Source organism: Taudactylus pleione, unplaced genomic scaffold (genome assembly GCF_031769625.1).
Source record: "Taudactylus pleione unplaced genomic scaffold, aTauple2 ptg000196l, whole genome shotgun sequence".
NCBI lineage: Eukaryota > Metazoa > Chordata > Amphibia > Anura > Myobatrachidae > Taudactylus > Taudactylus pleione.
In genome coordinates, this window is record NW_028284598.1 from 585,773 (window position 1) to 606,354 (window position 20,582).

Consider the following 20,582-nt stretch of genomic DNA (forward strand, 5'->3'; position numbering starts at 1 on the left):
GGCGGCAGGCTTGCCTGCCTTTCCGGGGGGGCGGGAGCTGCACACGTTTATCGGGAGGCTCCCGCCCGAATCGGGAGGGTAGGCAACCCTGGCTCATAGACAGCCTGTATATACTATCAAGTAACTACCTTCCATTCATCATGAGAATGTCATCAATACAGGTGAAGTTTTCACAGGTATTACATAACAACACATGAAAGAGTATAAGAAAGTATACAATTAAAAAGAGATAAAAACACCGATGGACAATGAGGTAAATTCAGCGCATAAATTAATAGAAAAAACATTTGTGCTAATCTCAATGTGAGTAAAACTCCCAATGCATTTCTTCTAACACCTAGGCCCAAATGTAATAGGGAGAGAGTTTAGATAATGTCAGAGTTTAGCAGAAAACTCTTTAACTTTTTAAACTCGGCCAATGTAATAGAGTCTGAGAACAGGCAAACTCTCATGTTATTAGGGGCGGGGGGCGAGTGGCTTTTAAAACAATTTGCTTGCACTGTTTTGAGAATATTTAAAATAAAAAAAAGAAGGTATATTACTGTTACTGGCGCTGTGATCACAAATCAGACAGACAATTTTGATCTGGGTGCATAAAATAATTATTTTATTGCCAAAATACAAAGTACACAATATAAAAATGTTTATTTTCAATGTAGCACGATGATACACAAAGGGTCCCTTATTGAGGTGCCTTGTCACATCTCTGATGACTACAAATGTTCCCTTTTAATGACCAGAGTACATCTTGGTTTCCATTCAGACGAGACCTCGTAACAAGAACATTCATTATCCTTATACAAAAATACATAATTATCAGTCATTTCGAAATTGTAGGCAGAATATGGCCCAGCGAGGCCTTTGGGGGGGCAGAGGGCACAGACTCTTAATAAAAAATAAAAACTATTTACCCTCTACTGAAGATATAGGCAAAGGCTCTCCGGCTGATGTAGAACTACAAGTCCCAGCAGTGCCACACCAGCTGATGAGCTGTAGATTATACTCGGTACACTAATGCTACTTATAAAAGACTTTCCAATAAAGCCCTTAAGCTCTGCTGGGAAACGCAACGCTATTTGATATTTGAGCCTAATACACTGATCCTGTAATCAATGTAAGGTAAATAAAATAGTACATTTTATAATATAGTATTTTTGGTCTTAAGGTGCGTACACACGGTACGATATCTATGAATGATAACGAAATCGTTCAACGACAGATCGTTCATTTTTATGCAGTGGACGACCAACGATGTGCGTTCCCGCGTGTACGATGACGATGATCGTCCGTACATGCGGGCCAATCTAGATGAGATAGTCAACTTTGCCTGTTCAGAGATGTGGCAGGATGACTTCACTGAAAGATATCTTTCTAGTCGTTGCCGTGTGTACCCAGCATTAGTCCTGGAAGGGGAGCGATCTATAATAAAATGGGTGTGGCCTAGATACCCTCCTCCGCCCAATGTTAGGGTGAACGGTCCAATGACCTTTAAAAATGAAAAGGATAAAAGACCTTACAGAAAGCCACAAGCTCCATCGCTTACCATATCCCCTGCAGTAACAGGTTTACGCTTATTATTGAGCAGATTCCAGTTATAAAATAATCCTGTAGATAAATATGTGCAAGTCCTGCTGCCCCGTACTACGCCTCGATGCAGACTACCGTTATTACATGTAAGGGAAGCTCTGCAGCACGGTTATTATTGGTAGATGAAGGTTTCTTCGTAATAACTTTACAGCCTGATTTAGAGATGGACGGATTTTCAAACAACTGAAACGCCGGCTTGCAGCATCTTCAGGCAGTGCATTGCCGTCACTGTGCGCATTTAGACGCCACCATCGGTCTCACCGTCAAAACTGGCAGGAGCACTTTCGCTGTCTGAGGACGGGCTCTTGTGTGAGCGGCTGCGTATATAAGAATGCTGCCGCTTTCAGCGTTACGCCTGCATCGGCATCACCACCCCCTGAGTGCCCGCCCCCCGGAACGCCCACTGAAATTCTCAAGCCCCGGGTCCGATTCTGCGCTGCGTCTGTGTGCAGACAATCGAGTGACTCAGGCGCATGCGCGGACATCGGCCGTTTGCGTGCACTGCGTCTGCCTCTAAATCAGGCCCTTGGAGCGGAGTTGAAAACCTTTGCCGCAACCTCGGAACATTTTCCTCTGTGTCTTACGGAACGGCCATTTAAATCGTTATCTCCCATTACCACAAGCTCTGGAAGGGAGTATTGTACTATGGTAGCATTACATATAAGCAAAATGAATAAAGGGATTTAAAACGATTTGTAAAGAGAGAAGAAATCTGCTACTTTGTTATTTTATGGCTAATGCTGTCCGTACACACTGATATAAACCCTAGCTGTAATTGCCTTATCTCATATACAGTCTTATTATTATCATTTATTTATAGAGCGCCACAAAGGTTCCATAGCGCCCAACAAGTCTTATGTTAGTGTTTTGGGCCACGCCAGTGATCACTATGCATTAGGTCGGATGTGCAGTTCCATATACACAAAGTCTACTCCTCCTTGTATTGATCCCTTACACCATTACGATAGATATTGGAAGTGGGGCGCTTCGGATTTTGGGGGTCATATTCCCATTAGTCAACTGTTTAAAAAGAGACAGGTGCTGGTTATCCCCGGGTTACGTACCAGGTCAGTTCACAGAGAAATGCAGCACTGCGCACAGCCGACATAAGCAAACGTCACAGAGCTGAAGAAATGATAATCACCAGCAGAGCACATATACTGTAGCAGGGACATGAGGGGGACACAGAGCGGATTTAGCACAGTATGTACTATCAGCATACACAATTACCCTATATACAGCATAGTGTGTAGATGTGTATATATATATATATATATATACATATACACACATATATATATATATATATATATATATATATATATATATGTAAGGCCAGAATATGCCGACAGCCAGCATCCTGGAACAGTGCGACCACACACAGAACTCCTTCTACATGGGCAAATATAAGGCAGCAGCGGAGGAGGGGGCTCCCGTACGTAGTGCTGTATGCAATATAATAAGGCAGCAAGCAGGCAGAGGCCTCTCCCACACACAGCACTGTATGCAATATAATAAGGCAGCAAGCAGGCAGAGGCCTGTCCCACACACAGACCTGTCTACATGGCCAAATATAAGGCAGCAGCGCAGGAGGGGGCTCCCGTACACAGCACTGTATGCAATATAATAAGGCAGCAAGCAGGCAGAGGCTCCCACACACAGCTCTGTATACAATATAATAAGGCAGCAAGCAGACAGAGGCCTCTCCCACACACAGACCTGTCTACATGGCCAAATATAAGACACAAGAGGAGGAGGGGGCTCCCATACACAGCTCTGTATGCAATATAATAAGGCAGCAAGCAGGCAGAGGCTCCCACACACAGACCTGTCTACATGGCCAAATATAAGGCAGCAGCGCAGGAGGGGGCTCCCGTACACAGCTCTGTATGCAATATAATAAGGCAGCAAGCAGAGAGAGGCCTCTCCCACACACAGACCTGTCTACATGGCCAAATATAAGACACAAGAGGAGGAGGGGGCTCCCATACACAGCTCTGTATGCAATATAATAAGGCAGCAAGCAGGCAGAGGCTCCCACACACAGACCTGTCTACATGGCCAAATATAAGGCAGCAGCGGAGGAGGGGGCTCCCGTACACAGCTCTGTATGCAATATAATAAGGCAGCAAGCAGGCAGAGGCTCCTATACACAGCTCTGTATGCAATATAATAAGGCAGCAAGCAGACAGAAGCCTCTCCCATACACAGACCTGTCTACATGGCCAAATATAAGACACAAGAGGAGGAGGGGGCTCCCATACACAGCTCTGTATGCAATATAATAAGGCAGCAAGCAGGCAGAGGCTCCTATACACAGCTCTGTATGCAATATAATAAGGCAGCAAGCAGACAGAAGCCTCTCCCATACACAGACCTGTCTACATGGCCAAATATAAGACACAAGAGGAGGAGGGGGCTCCCATACACAGCTCTGTATGCAATATAATAAGGCAGCAAGCAGACAGAGGCTCCTATACACAGCTCTGTATGCAATATAATAAGGCAGCAAGCAGACAGAAGCCTCTCCCACACACAGACCTGTCTACATGGCCAAATATAAGACACAAGAGGAGGAGGGCGCTCCCATACACAGCTCTGTATGCAATATAATAAGGCAGTAAGCAGGCAGAGGCTCCCACACACAGATCTGTCTACATGGCCAAATATAAGGCAGCAGCGGAGGAGGGGGCTCCCGTACACAGCTCTGTATGCAATATAATAAGGCAGCAAGCAGGCAGAGGCTCCTATACACAGCTCTGTATGCAATATAATAAGGCAGCAAGCAGACAGAAGCCTCTCCCATACACAGCACTGTATGCAATATAATAAGGCAGCAAGCAGGCAGAGGCTCCTATACACAGCACTGTATGCAATATAATAAGGCAGCAAGCAGACAGAAGCCTCTCCCATACACAGACCTGTCTACATGGCCAAATATAAGACACGAGGAGGAGGGGGCTCCCGCACACAGCGCTGTATGCAATATAATAAGGCAGCAAGCAGACAGGGGCTCCCACGCACAAAGTGCTGTACACAACTCCAAACGAAAAGCAGCAGCTGGGTAGGAACTTCCCATATATAGAACTTAAAATAAAGTCCAGATCCTAAACAGAATGTACATGCAGAGCCCGGACTGAGGACCCTGCAGAGAAAGCAGCAGGTTGGACACCCGCATTGTTGCATATTTGGTGTGATATAAAGCACAGTGGTTTCTTGACCTTCACAGACGCTGAGCATTAAGTCCTAGGTGAGGTCTGACACATACATTGCTCCTGGGTCAGGCTCAGCCCTGCGTGCACTGGCAGAGGGAGGAAGAGAAAAGCAAGCAGGGGTGCTAGTTTTATATCATTTCCATATATAGAACATAGAGGGCTTTTCTCACTCTCACTCACACGCAAGCTTGCTGTCAAAGCTGGAGAGAGCCACTGAGAAAGCCTGCAGAGCGCACAATGGGTAACTGTAGTCCAATGTGAAGAGATCCTCTGCGACCCGGCCGAACTGCATGACGATGTACTCCGCTGGGGACAGAGAGGGAAGGGTCACACAATCAGACAGGAGCGGCGGTGGTTATACACACACAGAATTTATAGGATATGATATTAGCCAATAATTGCGCTATCTAAGCTGCTAGAAAAGTAGTGTATATCTCCCTGATGTTATCCTCACCAGACAATACACAGAAAAACAAATAATTGGAGAATACCACTTTGCGCTTTTAGATGTAATAATATAATATAACTTATCTTATGCGATATCCCAGTATATGAGAACTGGAGAACCTCTTCACAGTAAATCCTCAATGTGATAAATGGGAGGTGTGTACTCCGGTGATAATGAACATGTAAAAATGAAAAACAAAAGAATTCTAGTGCAGACACCTTAAAACATATAGAATATAAATGTCCGCAATAGTATTTAACAAAATGTCACAATTGGGCTCAAAATAATTTCCAAAGAAGAAATATTTTAATGAGTATTTTCCAAATGGTAAGATCTTCAGTGTCCGGTACACATAGCAATTTCCATAGCTGGTACATCCAGAAATAACTTTAAAAATGATGAAGCTGGCCTCCTACCAGAATCCAGTGATTATTGTGCATGTAGAGATTTTATGGATGGTCTCACTGCCCGCAGTAGTCCTCCAACCTCACAGATGGAAACAGCACCTTCCTCCTTGGTCTGGTCAGAAACACCCTTGTCTCTATTGCCAACGCGTTTCAGTCAGCACTCTGATCTTCCTCAAGGCTTCAATATTCATGGTTCCCCCACTGGGTATTTATACCCAGTGAAATTCAATACACCTGATTATTGGGAGGAGCCACCCTCATTCACAATCGTGTAGAACACATAAAAAACAAATACAGAACAACCTCTTTCCTTATCATGTCTCATAGAAAAAGAAGACAACCTTTATTAAAAACATAAATAACCGCTTCTGGTCCGGCTTTTACTTCCGGTCCGGCTACTAAATATATCCCTCTGTGGACACATTGCTATGGTTCCCCCTTTATTAACATGCGTATAGCGCATGTTTTCAATAGCGCTAACGCGGAGGACATTCAACATCCGGTCCGGTCTTTATATCCGGTCCCCGGGTCCTTCTATTACATCCGGTTCCGTCAAGGAAAGGTTTCCCCGCATCACCTTGATAATAGGGTTCCTACCTTATTTGTAGGTCCTTTCACCACATCTAATTGTGGGGAATCTAAACATCCGCTCCGGCTCTTCCGGTTTGGATGAATAGTCCTCACAAAAACCTCCAATATTAAAATTCCTACATGTTAGATGGAGGATATGTAATACAACAGTGTTAATAATTAGCACTCTATAAAACCATGTTATCAGATTTTACCACAAATAACTGATCACTTATATAAAGAGTGATCAGTTACTTCACTCTATATCTCTATAGAGATATGTGATATCTAACTTTTATACATTGTTTTGTTCTCTCTCCTCTTTTTATTAAAGGGTCACATTATACATACAGAAGATCTATTGTTAATTATGGAAGAAAAAGAATGTCTGTTCTTCATTATTCTACAAAAATATGTTTTTATTAATTTATGATCCATGTTCTTTTATGAAACTGTATTTTGTATTCACAATACTATGTATGGATTATTTAATAATACTTATATGTATTTAGATTTATTATGATTGGGTTGCCAGGATCTAAAATGGCTCCCATTGAACTCTTTATATAAGTGATCAGTTATTTGTGGTAAAATCTGATAACATGGTTTTATAGAGATGCTAATTATTAACACTGTTGTATATACATATCCTCCATCTAACATGTAGGAATTTTAATATTGGAGGTTTTTGTGAGGACTATTCATCCAAACCGGAAGTAAGAGCCGGAGCGGACGTTTAGATTCCCCACAATTAGATGTGGTGAAAGGACCTACAAATAAGGTAGGAACCCTATTATCAAGGTGATGCGGGGAAACCTTCCTTGACGGAACCGGATAAAATAGGAGGACCCGGGGACGGTTTTTCATAGCAGACCGGATATAAAGACCGGACCGGATGTTGAACCTCCGTGTTAGCGCTATTGAAAACATGCGCTATACGCATGTTAATAAAGGGGGAACCTATTATTAAGGTGATGCGGGGAAACCTTTCCTTGACGGGACCGGATGGAATAGAAGGACCCGGGGACGGTTTTTCATAGCAGACCGGATATAAAGACCGGACCGGATGTTGAACCTCCGTGTTAGCGCTATTGAAAACATGCGCTATACGCATGTTAATAAAGGGGGAACCTATTATTAAGGTGATGCGGGGAAACCTTTCCTTGACGGGACCGGATGTAATAGAAGGACCCGGGGACGGTTTTCGTAGCGGACCGGATATAAAGACCGGACCGGATGTTGAATGTCCTCCGCGTTAGCGCTATTGAAAACATGCGCTATATGCATGTTAATAAAGGGGGAACCATAGCATTGTGTCCACAGAGGGATATATTTAGTAGCCGGACCGGAAGTAAAAGCCGGACCGGTAGCGGTTATTTATGTTTTCAATAAAGGTTATAAGCTTCTGTTTGTCTTCTTTTTCTATATGAGACATGATAATGTTAGTATTCATTGGAAAGAGGTTGTTCTGTATTTGTTTTTTATGTGTTCTACACGATTGTGAATGAGGGTGGCTCCTCCCAATAATCAGGTGTATTGAATTTCACTGGGTATAAATACCCAGTGGGGGAACCATGAATATTGAAGCCTCCATAAAATCTCTACATGCACAATAATCACTGGATTCTGGTAGGAGGCCACCTTCATCATTTTTAAAGTTATTTCTGGATGTACCAGCTATGGAAATTGCTATGTGTACCGGACACTGAAGATCTTACCATTTGGAAAATACTCATTAAAATATTTCTTCTTTGGAAATTATTTTGAGCCCAATTGTGACATTTTGTTAAATACTATTGCGGACATTTATATTCTATATGTTTTAAGGTGTCTGCACTAGAATTCTTTTGTTTTTCATTTTTAGTTTTTTACATGTTCATTATCACCGGAGTACACACCTCCCATTTATCACATTGAGGATTTACTGTGAAGAGGTTCTCCAGTTCTCATATACTGGGATATCGCATAAGATAAGTTATATTATATTATTACATCTAAAAGCGCAAAGTGGTATTCTCCAATTATTTGTTTTTCTGCGATACACACACAGATTGCAGACAGGAAGGAAGTCAAACAAGAGGAAAAAGAAAAGTAAAACCCTGACAGGACACACAGCAAGACTCACGGTCATTGTCATGCACAATCTGAAAGTTCTTCACTGATGCGTGCGTCACGCGGCCGTGAAAGTTCAACACATAGGACTGCGTGTCGTCGTTCCACACCGGGGCCTTGTTGTGGAGCTCGATTATGTTTTCCAGACGCTTGTTCTGCCACCTGGACAATAGGCCCTCCGAATCCTGCCACAAAATAGGAAGCTTAGGTGTTAAGTTTGCCGGCCAATCATGCCTCACGGACCGGCAGCCAATCAGCAGTGACCAGCAGCATATTGAATTTGGCGCTGGCTGCGAGCCAATAAGGGGCGGCTGGCCCTAGATTCAATATGTTGCTGAGGAGTGAGGGGAAGGGAGCGGCGCCAGACAGCAGGACATGGCGTGCTGTGTGCTGGGAGGTGACCTGGGAGATGTGCTGTGACCTGTGAGAGGAGGTGATATGGGAGGTGTGCTGTGACCTGTGAGAGGAGGTGATATGGGAGATGTGCTGTGACCTGTGAGAGGAGGTGATATAGGAGGTGTGCTGTGACCTGTGAGAGGAGGTGATATGGGAGGTGTGCTGTGACCTGTGAGAGGAGGTGATATGGGAGGTGTGCTGTGACCTGTGAGAGGAGGTGATATGGGAGGTGTGCTGTGACCTGTGAGAGGAGGTGATATGGGAGGTGTGCTGTGACCTGTGAGAGGAAGTGATATAGGAGGTGTGCTATGACCTGTGAGAGGAGGTGATATAGGTGGTGTGCTATGACCTGTGAGAGGAGGTGATATGGGAGGTGTGCTGTGACCTGTGAGAGGAGGTGATATGGGAGGTGTGCTGTGACCTGTGAGAGGAGGTGATATGGGAGGTGTGCTGTGACCTGTGAGAGGAGGTGATATAGGAGGTGTGCTATGACCTGTGAGAGGAGGTGATATGGGAGGTGTGCTATGACCTGTGAGAGGCGGTGAGCTGGGAGAAGTGCTGTGACCTGTGAGGGGATGTGTGCTGTGCTGGGAGGTGTGATGTGACCTGTGAGAGGAGGTGATATGGGAGTTGTGCTATGACCTGTGAGAGGAGGTGATATGGGAGATGTGCTGTGACCTGTGAGAGGAGGTGATATGGGAGGTGTGCTATGACCTGTGAGAGGAGGTGATATGGGAGGTGTGCTGTGACCTGTGAGAGGAGGTGATATAGGAGGTGTGCTATGACCTGTGAGAGGAGGTGATATGGGAGGTGTGCTGTGACCTGTGAGAGGAGGTGAGCTGTGACCTGTGAGAGGAGGTGATATGGGAGGTGTGCTATGACCTGTGAGAGGAGGTGAGCTATGACCTGTGAGAGGAGGTGAGCTGGGAGAAGTGCTGTGACCTGTGAGGGGATGTGTGCTGTGCTGGGAGGTGTGCTGTGACCTGTGAGAGGAGGTGATATGGGAGGTGTGCTATGACCTGTGAGAGGAGGTGAGCGGTGACCTGTGAGAGGAGGTGATATGGGAGGTGTGCTATGACCTGTGAGAGGAGGTGATATGGGAGGTGTGCTATGACCTGTGAGAGGAGGTGATATGGGAGGTGTGCTATGACCTGTGAGAGGAGGTGATATGGGAGGTGTGCTATGACCTGTGAGAGGAGGTGAGCGGTGACTTGTGAGAGGAGGTTATATGGGAGGTGTGCTATGACCTGTGAGAGGAGGTGAGCTGGGAGATGTGCTGTGACCTGTGAGGGGATGTGTGCTGTGACCTGTGAGGGGATGTGTGCTGTGCTGGGAGGTGTGCTATGACCTGTGAGAGGAGGTGATATGGGAGGTGTGCTATGACCTGTGAGAGGCGGTGAGCTGGGAGAAGTGCTGTGATCTGTGAGGGGATGTATGCTGTGCTGGGAGGTGTGCTGTGACCTGTGAGAGGAGGTGATATGGGAGGTGTGCTATGACCTGTGAGAGGAGGTGATATGGGAGGTGTGCTATGACCTGTGAGAGGAGGTGATATGGGAGGTGTGCTGTGACCTGTGAGAGGAGGTGATATAGGAGGTGTGCTATGACCTGTGAGAGGAGGTGATATGGGAGGTGTGCTGTGACCTGTGAGAGGAGGTGAGCTGTGACCTGTGAGAGGAGGTGATATGGGAGGTGTGCTATGACCTGTGAGAGGAGGTGAGCTATGACCTGTGAGAGGAGGTGAGCTGGGAGAAGTGCTGTGACCTGTGAGGGGATGTGTGCTGTGCTGGGAGGTGTGCTGTGACCTGTGAGAGGAGGTGATATGGGAGGTGTGCTGTGACCTGTGAGAGGAGGTGATATGGGAGGTGTGCTATGACCTGTGAGAGGAGGTGAGCGGTGACCTGTGAGAGGGGGTGATATGGGAGGTGTGCTATGACCTGTGAGAGGAGGTGATATGGGAGGTGTGCTATGACCTGTGAGAGGAGGTGATATGGGAGGTGTGCTATGACCTGTGAGGGGAGGTGATATGGGAGGTGTGCTATGACCTGTGAGAGGAGGTGAGTGGTGACCTGTGAGAGGAGGTGATATGGGAGGTGTGCTATGACCTGTGAGAGGAGGTGAGCGGTGACCTGTGAGAGGAGGTGATATGGGAGGTGTGCTGTGACCTGTGAGAGGAGGTGAGCTGGGAGATGTGCTGTGACCTGTGAGGGGATGTGTGCTGTGCTGGGAGGTGTGCTATGACCTGTGAGAGGAGGTGATATGGGAGGTGTGCTATGACCTGTGAGAGGAGGTGAGCGGTGACCTGTGAGAGGAGGTGATATGGGAGGTGTGCTATGACCTGTGAGAGGAGGTGAGCGGTGACCTGTGAGAGGAGGTGATATGGGAGGTGTGCTGTGACCTGTGAGAGGAGGTGAGCTGGGAGATGTGCTGTGACCTGTGAGGGGATGTGTGCTGTGCTGGGAGGTGTGCTATGACCTGTGAGAGGAGGTGATATGGGAGGTGTGCTATGACCTGTGAGAGGAGGTGATATGGGAGGTGTGCTGTGACCTGTGAGAGGCGGTGAGCTGGGAGAAGTGCTGTGACCTGTGAGGGGATGTGTGCTGTGACCTGTGAGGGAATGTGTGCTGTGCTGGGAGATGTGCTGTGACCTATGAGAGGAGGTGATATGGGAGGTGTGCTGTGACCTATGAGAGGCGGTGAGCTGGGAGAAGTGCTGTGACCTGTGAGGGGATGTGCTGTGCTGGGAGATGTGCTGTGACCTGTGAGGGGATATGTGCTGTGCTGTGACCTATGAGAGGAGGTGATATGGGAGGTGTGCTGTGACCTGTGAGAGGCGGTGATATGGGAGGTGTGCTGTGACCTGTGAGGGGAGGTGTGCTGTGACCTGTGAGAGGAGGTGAGCTGGGAGAAGTGCTGTGACCTGTGAGGGAATGTGTGCTGTGCTGGGAGGTGTGCCATGACCTGTGAGAGGAGGTGATATGGGAGGTGTGCTGTGACCTGTGAGAGGCGGTGATATGGGAGGTGTGCTATGACCTGTGAGGGGAGATGTGCTGTGACCTGTGAGAGGTGGTGAGCTGGGAGAAGTGCTGTGACCTGTGAGGGGATGTGCTGTGCTGGGAGATGTGCTGTGACCTGTGAGGGGATATGTGCTGTGCTGTGACCTATGAGAGGAGGTGATATGGGAGGTGTGCTGTGACCTGTGAGAGGCGGTGATATGGGAGGTGTGCTGTGACCTGTGAGGGGAGGTGTGCTGTGACCTGTGAGAGGAGGTGAGCTGGGAGAAGTGCTGTGACCTGTGAGGGAATGTGTGCTGTGCTGGGAGGTGTGCCGTGACCTGTGAGAGGAGGTGATATGGGAGGTGTGCTGTGACCTGTGAGAGGCGGTGATATGGGAGGTGTGCTATGACCTGTGAGGGGAGATGTGCTGTGACCTGTGAGGGGAGGCGAGCTGTGACCTGTGAGGGGAGGCGAGCTGTGACCTGTGAGGGGAGGCGAGCTGTGACCTGTGAGGGGAGGCGAGCTATGACCTGTGAGGGGAGGCGAGCTGTGACCTGTGAGGGGAGGCGAGCTGTGACCTGTGAGGGGAGGCGAGCTGTGACCTGTGAGGGGAGGCGAGCTGTGACCTGTGAGGGGAGGCGAGCTGTGACCTGTGAGGGGAGGCGAGCTGTGACCTGTGAGGGGAGGCGAGCTGTGACCTGTGAGGGGAGGCGAGCTGTGACCTGTGAGGGGAGGCGAGCTGTGACCTGTGAGGGGAGGCGAGCTGTGACCTGTGAGGGGAGGCGCGCTGTGACCTGTGAGGGGAGGTGAGCTGTGACCTGTGAGGGGAGGCGCGCTGTGACCTGTGAGGGGAGGTGAGCTGTGACCTGTGAGGGGAGGTGAGCTGTGACCTGTGTGGGGAGGCGTGCTGTGACCTGTGAGAGGAGGTGATATGGGAGGTGTGCTATGACCTGTGAGAGGAGGTGAGCTGGGAGATGTGCTGTGACCTGTGAGGGGATGTGTGCTGTGCTGGGAGGTGTGCTATGACCTGTGAGAGGAGGTGATATGGGAGGTGTGCTATGACCTGTGAGAGGCGGTGAGCTGGGAGAAGTGCTGTGACCTGTGAGGGGATGTATGCTGTGCTGGGAGGTGTGATGTGACCTGTGAGAGGAGGTGATATGGGAGGTGTGCTATGACCTGTGAGAGGAGGTGAGCGGTGACCTGTGAGAGGAGGTGATATGGGAGGTGTGCTGTGACCTGTGAGAGGAGGTGATATGGGAGGTGTGCTGTGACCTGTGAGAGGCGGTGATATGGGAGGTGTGCTGTGACCTGTGAGGGGAGGTGTGCTGTGACCTGTGAGAGGAGGTGAGCTGGGAGAAGTGCTGTGACCTGTGAGGGAATGTGTGCTGTGCTGGGAGGTGTGCTGTGACCTGTGAGAGGAGGTGATATGGGAGGTGTGCTGTGACCTGTGAGAGGCGGTGATATGGGAGGTGTGCTATGACTTGTGAGGGGAGGTGTGCTGTGACCTGTGAGAGGAGGTGAGCTGGGAGAAGTGCTGTGACCTGTGAGGGAATGTGTGCTGTGCTGGGAGGTGTGCCATGACCTGTGAGAGGAGGTGATATGGGAGGTGTGCTGTGACCTGTGAGAGGCGGTGATATGGGAGGTGTGCTATGACCTGTGAGGGGAGGTGTGCTGTGACCTGTGAGAGGTGGTGAGCTGGGAGAAGTGCTGTGACCTGTGAGGGAATGTGTGCTGTGCTGGGAGGTGTGCCATGACCTGTGAGAGGAGGTGATATGGGAGGTGTGCTGTGACCTGTGAGAGGCGGTGATATGGGAGGTGTGCTATGACCTGTGAGGGGAGATGTGCTGTGACCTGTCAGGGGAGGTGAGCTGTGACCTGTGAGGGGAGGCGAGCTGTGACCTGTGAGGGGAGGCGAGCTGTGACCTGTGAGGGGAGGCGAGCTGTGACCTGTGAGGGGAGGCGAGCTGTGACCTGTGAGGGGAGGCGAGCTGTGACCTGTGAGGGGAGGCGAGCTGTGACCTGTGAGGGGAGGCGAGCTGTGACCTGTGAGGGGAGGCGAGCTGTGACCTGTGAGGGGAGGCGAGCTGTGACCTGTGAGGGGAGGCGAGCTGTGACCTGTGAGGGGAGGCGAGCTGTGACCTGTGAGGGGAGGCGAGCTGTGACCTGTGAGGGGAGGTGAGCTGTGACCTGTGTGGGGAGGCGTGCTGTGACCTGTGAGAGGAGGTGATATGGGAGGTGTGCTATGACCTGTGAGAGGAGGTGAGCTGGGAGATGTGCTGTGACCTGTGAGGGGATGTGTGCTGTGCTGGGAGGTGTGCTATGACCTGTGAGAGGAGGTGATATGGGAGGTGTGCTATGACCTGTGAGAGGCGGTGAGCTGGGAGAAGTGCTGTGACCTGTGAGGGGATGTATGCTGTGCTGGGAGGTGTGCTGTGACCTGTGAGAGGAGTTGATATGGGAGGTGTGCTATGACCTGTGAGAGGAGGTGATATGGGAGGTGTGCTATGACCTGTGAGAGGAGGTGATATGGGAGGTGTGCTGTGACCTGTGAGAGGAGGTGATATGGGAGGTGTGCTGTGACCTGTGAGAGGAGGTGAGCTGTGACCTGTGAGAGGAGGTGATATGGGAGGTGTGCTATGACCTGTGAGAGGAGGTGAGCTATGACCTGTGAGAGGAGGTGAGCTGGGAGAAGTGCTGTGACCTGTGAGGGGATGTGTGCTGTGCTGGGAGGTGTGCTGTGACCTGTGAGAGGAGGTGATATGGGAGGTGTGCTGTGACCTGTGAGAGGAGGTGATATGGGAGGTGTGCTGTGACCTGTGAGAGGAGGTGATATGGGAGGTGTGCTATGACCTGTGAGAGGAGGTGAGCGGCGACCTATGAGAGGAGGTGATATGGGAGGTGTGCTATGACCTGTGAGAGGAGGTGATATGGGAGGTGTGCTATGACCTGTGAGAGGAGGTGATATGGGTGGTGTGCTATGACCTGTGAGGGGAGGTGATATGGGAGGTGTGCTATGACCTGTGAGAGGAGGTGAGTGGTGACCTGTGAGAGGAGGTGATATGGGAGGTGTGCTATGACCTGTGAGAGGAGGTGAGCGGTGACCTGTGAGAGGAGGTGATATGGGAGGTGTGCTGTGACCTGTGAGAGGAGGTGAGCTGGGAGATGTGCTGTGACCTGTGAGGGGATGTGTGCTGTGCTGGGAGGTGTGCTATGACCTGTGAGAGGAGGTGATATGGGAGGTGTGCTATGACCTGTGAGAGGAGGTGATATGGGAGGTGTGCTGTGACCTGTGAGAGGCGGTGAGCTGGGAGAAGTGCTGTGACCTGTGAGGGGATGTGTGCTGTGACCTGTGAGGGAATGTGTGCTGTGCTGGGAGATGTGCTGTGACCTATGAGAGGAGGTGATATGGGAAGTGTGCTGTGACCTGTGAGAGGCGGTGACCTGGGAGAAGTGCTGTGACCTGTGAGGGGATGTGCTGTGCTGGGAGATGTGCTGTGACCTGTGAGGGGATGTGTGCTGTGCTGGGAGATGTGCTGTGACCTATGAGAGGAGGTGATATGGGAGGTGTGCTGTGACCTGTGAGAGGAGGTGATATGGGAGGTGTGCTGTGACCTGTGAGGGGAGGTGTGCTGTGACCTGTGAGAGGAGGTGAGCTGGGAGAAGTGCTGTGACCTGTGAGGGAATGTGTGCTGTGCTGGGAGGTGTGCCATGACCTGTGAGAGGAGGTGATATGGGAGGTGTGCTGTGACCTGTGAGAGGCGGTGATATGGGAGGTGTGCTATGACCTGTGAGGGGAGATGTGCTGTGACCTGTCAGGGGAGGCGAGCTGTGACCTGTGAGGGGAGACGAGCTGTGACCTGTGAGGGGAGGCGCGCTGTGACCTGTGAGGGGAGGCGCGCTGTGACCTGTGAGGGGAGGCGCGCTGTGACCTGTGAGGGGAGGCGCGCTGTGACCTGTGAGGGGAGGCGCGCTGTGACCTGTGAGGGGAGGCGCGCTGTGACCTGTGAGGGGAGGCGCGCTGTGACCTGTGAGGGGAGGCGCGCTGTGACCTGTGAGGGGAGGCGCGCTGTGACCTGTGAGGGGAGGCGCGCTGTGACCTGTGAGGGGAGGCGCGCTGTGACCTGTGAGGGGAGGCGCGCTGTGACCTGTGAGGGGAGGCGCGCTGTGACCTGTGAGGGGAGGCGCGCTGTGACCTGTGAGGGGAGGCGCGCTGTGACCTGTGAGGGGAGGCGCGCTGTGACCTGTGAGGGGAGGCGCGCTGTGACCTGTGAGGGGAGGCGCGCTGTGACCTGTGAGGGGAGGCGAGCTGTGACCTGTGAGGGAAGGTGTGCTGTGACCTGTGAGGGGAGGTGAGCTGTGACCTGTGAGGGGAGGTGAGCTGTGACCTGTGAGGGGAGGTGAGCTGTGACCTGTGAGGGGAGGTGAGCTGTGACCTGTGAGGGGAGGTGAGCTGTGACCTGTGAGGGGAGGTGAGCTGTGAACTGTGAGGGGAGGTGAGCTGTGACCTGTGTGGGGAGGCGTGCTGTGACCTGTGTGGGGAGGTGTGCTGGGGGTATGGTAGTATCAGGAGGGTTCACCCTGATATATCCATACCCCCACTTTAAAATTTCCACTTCGACCACTGTATAAAAAGGTAAATAAGCTATTGCCGGGCTCAAAAGGAGAAGATGTTAAATTGCCATATTTTAAGGAAGCGATCTACATTCTGTAATGGCCATTGATTTCCACCAGAAGGTGGAATTACTACAGAATTCCAGTGTAAAGAAGCCCGTCTCCATTTGCAGGTAATATAACTTCTGGTCACCATGCAACAATGAACAAACTTGTTAACTTCTTCCTTAAGAGCTGATAATTGCACATGAATCAAAGCTGCAGCCTTGAAAGGACAAGATCTCTACTTGTCTGTAGTTTTCTCTAAATCAGTTTGACATATGCCAGTGAAATCTCCAACGGGGGCGGCAACCATGGAGACCAGAGGGATTTAAACCAGGATACTCTGGACTGAGACATGCGGGAGAACAACATTCTACGCAAGGCTTTAAAATCTCCTTCTCATAAAATAAGAGACATCACAAATGGTCTCCCTGACAGATTTAATGGTGTCCTTCATGAACGGGTCTTCAAATACTATGGATCACCGCAACAATTCTGTGTAGCCTGGCACAGGTCTGAGCGGTAATTACCCAAAAGATCGTCCTGATCAGTGCGCCAGTATCTGTTCTGCTGATTTGGAACACTGCACTTACCTTACGCAGGGAGGGGGTGGGCTAATATTGCATACCTACAGCAGCTATAGCCCCCTCTCCCCATTGTAAGTCTATGGCCCCACACTGGCCCATAGCTTATCCCCACAGCTCCTTTTCTTATATAGGTGGCGACGCAGCGCGGGTCTTATTCACAAATACTGTGGGAAGAGTCCGCTGTGTAACTCACATTTAGAGGCTGGAATGGGATGCGTTCGTGATTGATGTTCATTCCAGGGATTAACACGGACATCTTCCTAGGTCCCTTAAAGCCCAAGACGTTGGTCTCCTGGTGGGTGCCAGACGAGAGAGAAGTTTGATTAGAAGTCAAGTCTGCAGACTGAGGACTGACGTGAAGATGAAGAACACGGCCCTTACATAACAAACAGCAGCCAGCTCCTGCCGTGCAGTACTGCTCTCCATCAGCCCCAGGGCTTTGCTGGGGTTCTCACCACTGTCGTACACGGTAAACTTAGTCCCCATCAGGTTGGATCTAGCAGAAAGGGGGGAAAAAAAAAAACGGTAAAACATAAAAAATCCACCAAAAAGAGTCTGAGCAGCAGAGGGCCGGGCGCAGGTGGGAAAGGACAAAACACACTGGGTGGTCTTCAGGATGCAAAGTTTGTTACACACCGACATATACAACAAATTAAAATAGTTCCCATACACACCGGAGTTTGCCTACAAAACTGCCCCCTTCCCGTGACATGTCGGTGGGGTCAACAGAAATCAGGTAATTGGACGTCTTGCTTTTTTTCCTCTTTCTACCGGCAAGAAGGAAAACCTGAACGAGAGGGGGAGATAAGTCAATCGTGTGATTACCAGTCTTCCCATCTTGCATGCCGTGTCTGCCATCTTACCTTGCGGCCGTCATCCCTTTCCATGTGCATATAGTAGGTCGGGTACAGACCACGGTCCATCCCCTTTTTGTCACGGCTGATCCGGCACCTTATGGTAACACCGCGAGGGGCGGGATGCACGGCGAACTCCTTCAGGTCTCCCACATCTCCTATATCCCCAGAAGGTGCCGTAGGTAACGCCTCTGCTGAGGCAGAGTCCTAGGGAAGGACATAGAACCGGTTAGTGCTTGTGGAAGCAGAATTCCAACAGCTAATGAATGCTGGGGATAGAAAAACAACTTACGGTGAGGGATTTTTTGCTGGAGGAAGATCCAGGCCGGGTGCTGCCAGATTCTGGCTCATCGGAAGACTCTTCATCAAAGTTCAGACTGTCCGATATACCTGATAGGGACAAAAACTTGTTTTACAATAGGAACGTCCAACTACACAACCAATCATCCACCAGGGGTAAGCCACTGCACTCAGTAATTCATCACCAGAGATTCCTTGCTGTCTATTGGTGCATACACACGGTCAGATCAGACAACAATAAAGATATTGTTGTCTGATCGTCCTGCATGTGCTGGATGATCGTTATCGAACATCCAGCACAGCACTAACCCCAAACGACTGATCCGCGATCAACCATCATGGGTCCCTATAGTAACCTGGTCGATATCGACCAGGTTGTACTGCATGCACGGGCGATGGTCGTTATCAACCATCCGTACCCGCGAATCGTCCCTCGTTTGGGGGTTGGAAGGGGCTATAAAAAGTACAATATAAATGATCTCTTTATCGTTTATATCGACCAGCTAAATCTCACTGTGTGTATGCACCAATGGACAGAGATTCTTATCTATACGAACACTAGGAGATACATACGGAGCATTTTCTGATATCTTGCTTTCGGTAAAGAGCTTGTAACCACTGTATTATATCCTGATGTATTCAATGAGTACTTAGCACTTTGTGTATGATATTATTTAAATTGTAGATATTATTTTAGTATAAAGAACATGGTTGTCCGACCAGCTGTAAGATAAAAGTCCTGTGGTGGTCAAAACTACTGTGCATTAGCTTGCAGCAGGATACAGAGCTACAAATTATTTGTTTTATATGAACAGTTTATAATAAATTCACTTTAATAGCATTTTAGACCAGTATGCCACAATTACTTCATACATTTTCTGAAAACAATTGAAACGGACAATGTTTACTCTTGTCTGAAAGGCTTGCACTTACAGATACTGTATATTCACAGGACATAATGAATGGGTGACACTCAGCGTTTGGAGGGTATAATCACAGAGTATTTCCGATAGTGATCAATAAATCATCAATAATAGGCCCGCCGACTGCATTAACGGACACTCGTAGTAGAGTAGTGTTCATTCTAGCACCCTGCACCAGTCACACCCCGTGCAGTTACTCTTTCCTGCCTGGGGTGTCACTCTCTGCTCTGGTGCTTCTAGCAGACTCTGGACTGTATCTCAGCAGTTTGTTGCATCAGCTGTGTGTGCTAGAAGCACCAGAGCAGGGAGCGACACCCCAGGCAGGATAGAGGAACTGCACAGGGTTGTGACAGGTGCAGGGCGCTAGAATGAACACTTGTAGAGTGCAACACACTGCGGGTGTATATATAAGTGTCTATGAGCGCAAGCGCAAAGTATACCTGTCATCTATATATAACGGAGGTCAGGCTGTATTAAGGAACGTGGGGGCCCCAGGGCAACTAACTTGTGGCGACATACCAATGACATTGAGACAAAATTATATAATGGCAATGTTATAATCGATGCTCATAGGCGATGCTCTTATCCTAACCCACTGCCCCATGCTCCTCGCTCACTGTCTCTCTCCTCTGTGTCACTCCTGCAGGGGTTAAAGTTGGACGGAATTGCGTTCCGTTTCCGTCAATTCTATTTAGAGGTGGAACTGGTTCCATCCCACCTTACCCGGCCTGTCAGCACTGCGTTGCAGGGAGATGCCGGGTGCCTGATAAGATTTTGTTACCAGCGGGCGCCCAGCTCCTTCCTTACAGCGGCAGCCGGAGGCTGGAGTTCACTCCTGAGCTCAGGCTCCCACTATGGGCACTATGGGAGAAACGTCACGACGTCTCTCCCATAGTTCCGAGGAGCGGCCTGTCGGACGGCAGCGGACGCAGGAGTGGGGCTTAAGGTAAGTTTTGTGTGTTACGGTTTTTTTTTTTTTTTTGTAAGGGGCACTACTACTGGGGGCATTACCTATGAGGGCATAGGGGAAACTGCATGAGGGGCACCACTCCTGGGGGCACTGCATAAGGGATACCACTCCTGGGGGCACTGCATAAGGAGCACTGCCACTGTGGAGACTGCATAAGGGCCACCACTACAGTGGGCAATGTGTATAAGGAGCATTACTGTGGGCATTGTGTAAAAGGGGCACTACTGTGTGTCATAACATGAATAAGGGACACTACTATGTGATGTAATGTGAATCAGGGGCACTATGTGCGGTGTGATGTGAATAAGATTGTGCTACTGTGTGGTGTAATTTGAAACGGTGATACTATTGTGTGACCATGTCCCTTTCTTTTGAGACCACGCCCCTTTTTGCGGCGTGCGCTTTATTTAGATAGCGCAGAGGATGGGGGGACCACTGTAAGCACTGCACCCGCCTGTCTCCCCGCCCCTATAGACTGTAAGGTCTCATCCTAATCCACTGCTCCCTGCTCACTGTCTCTCCTGTGTCACCCCTGTCTGTCTGCCCTTCCCCTATAGACTGTAAGCT

General features: G+C 49.7%; 1 protein-coding gene across 1 annotated transcript in view; it reads right to left on the bottom strand.

The window, feature by feature from the left end:
- Positions 1 to 2,851: 2,851 nt before the first annotated feature.
- The window catches only part of LOC148518927 (tubby-related protein 3-like), an 82,323-nt gene continuing 64,592 nt past the window's right edge, over positions 2,852 to 20,582 (bottom strand). The window contains exons 6-12 of the mRNA XM_088476839.1: positions 18,115 to 18,212; positions 17,832 to 18,029; positions 17,643 to 17,755; positions 17,350 to 17,464; positions 17,162 to 17,260; positions 8,353 to 8,524; positions 2,852 to 5,108 (exon numbers count right to left, since the gene is read on the bottom strand). Coding sequence (XP_088332965.1) covers positions 4,975 to 5,108; positions 8,353 to 8,524; positions 17,162 to 17,260; positions 17,350 to 17,464; positions 17,643 to 17,755; positions 17,832 to 18,029; positions 18,115 to 18,212 — 929 coding nt within the window. The 3' untranslated portion in view covers positions 2,852 to 4,974. The remainder of the gene's footprint in view (positions 5,109 to 8,352; positions 8,525 to 17,161; positions 17,261 to 17,349; positions 17,465 to 17,642; positions 17,756 to 17,831; positions 18,030 to 18,114; positions 18,213 to 20,582) is intronic.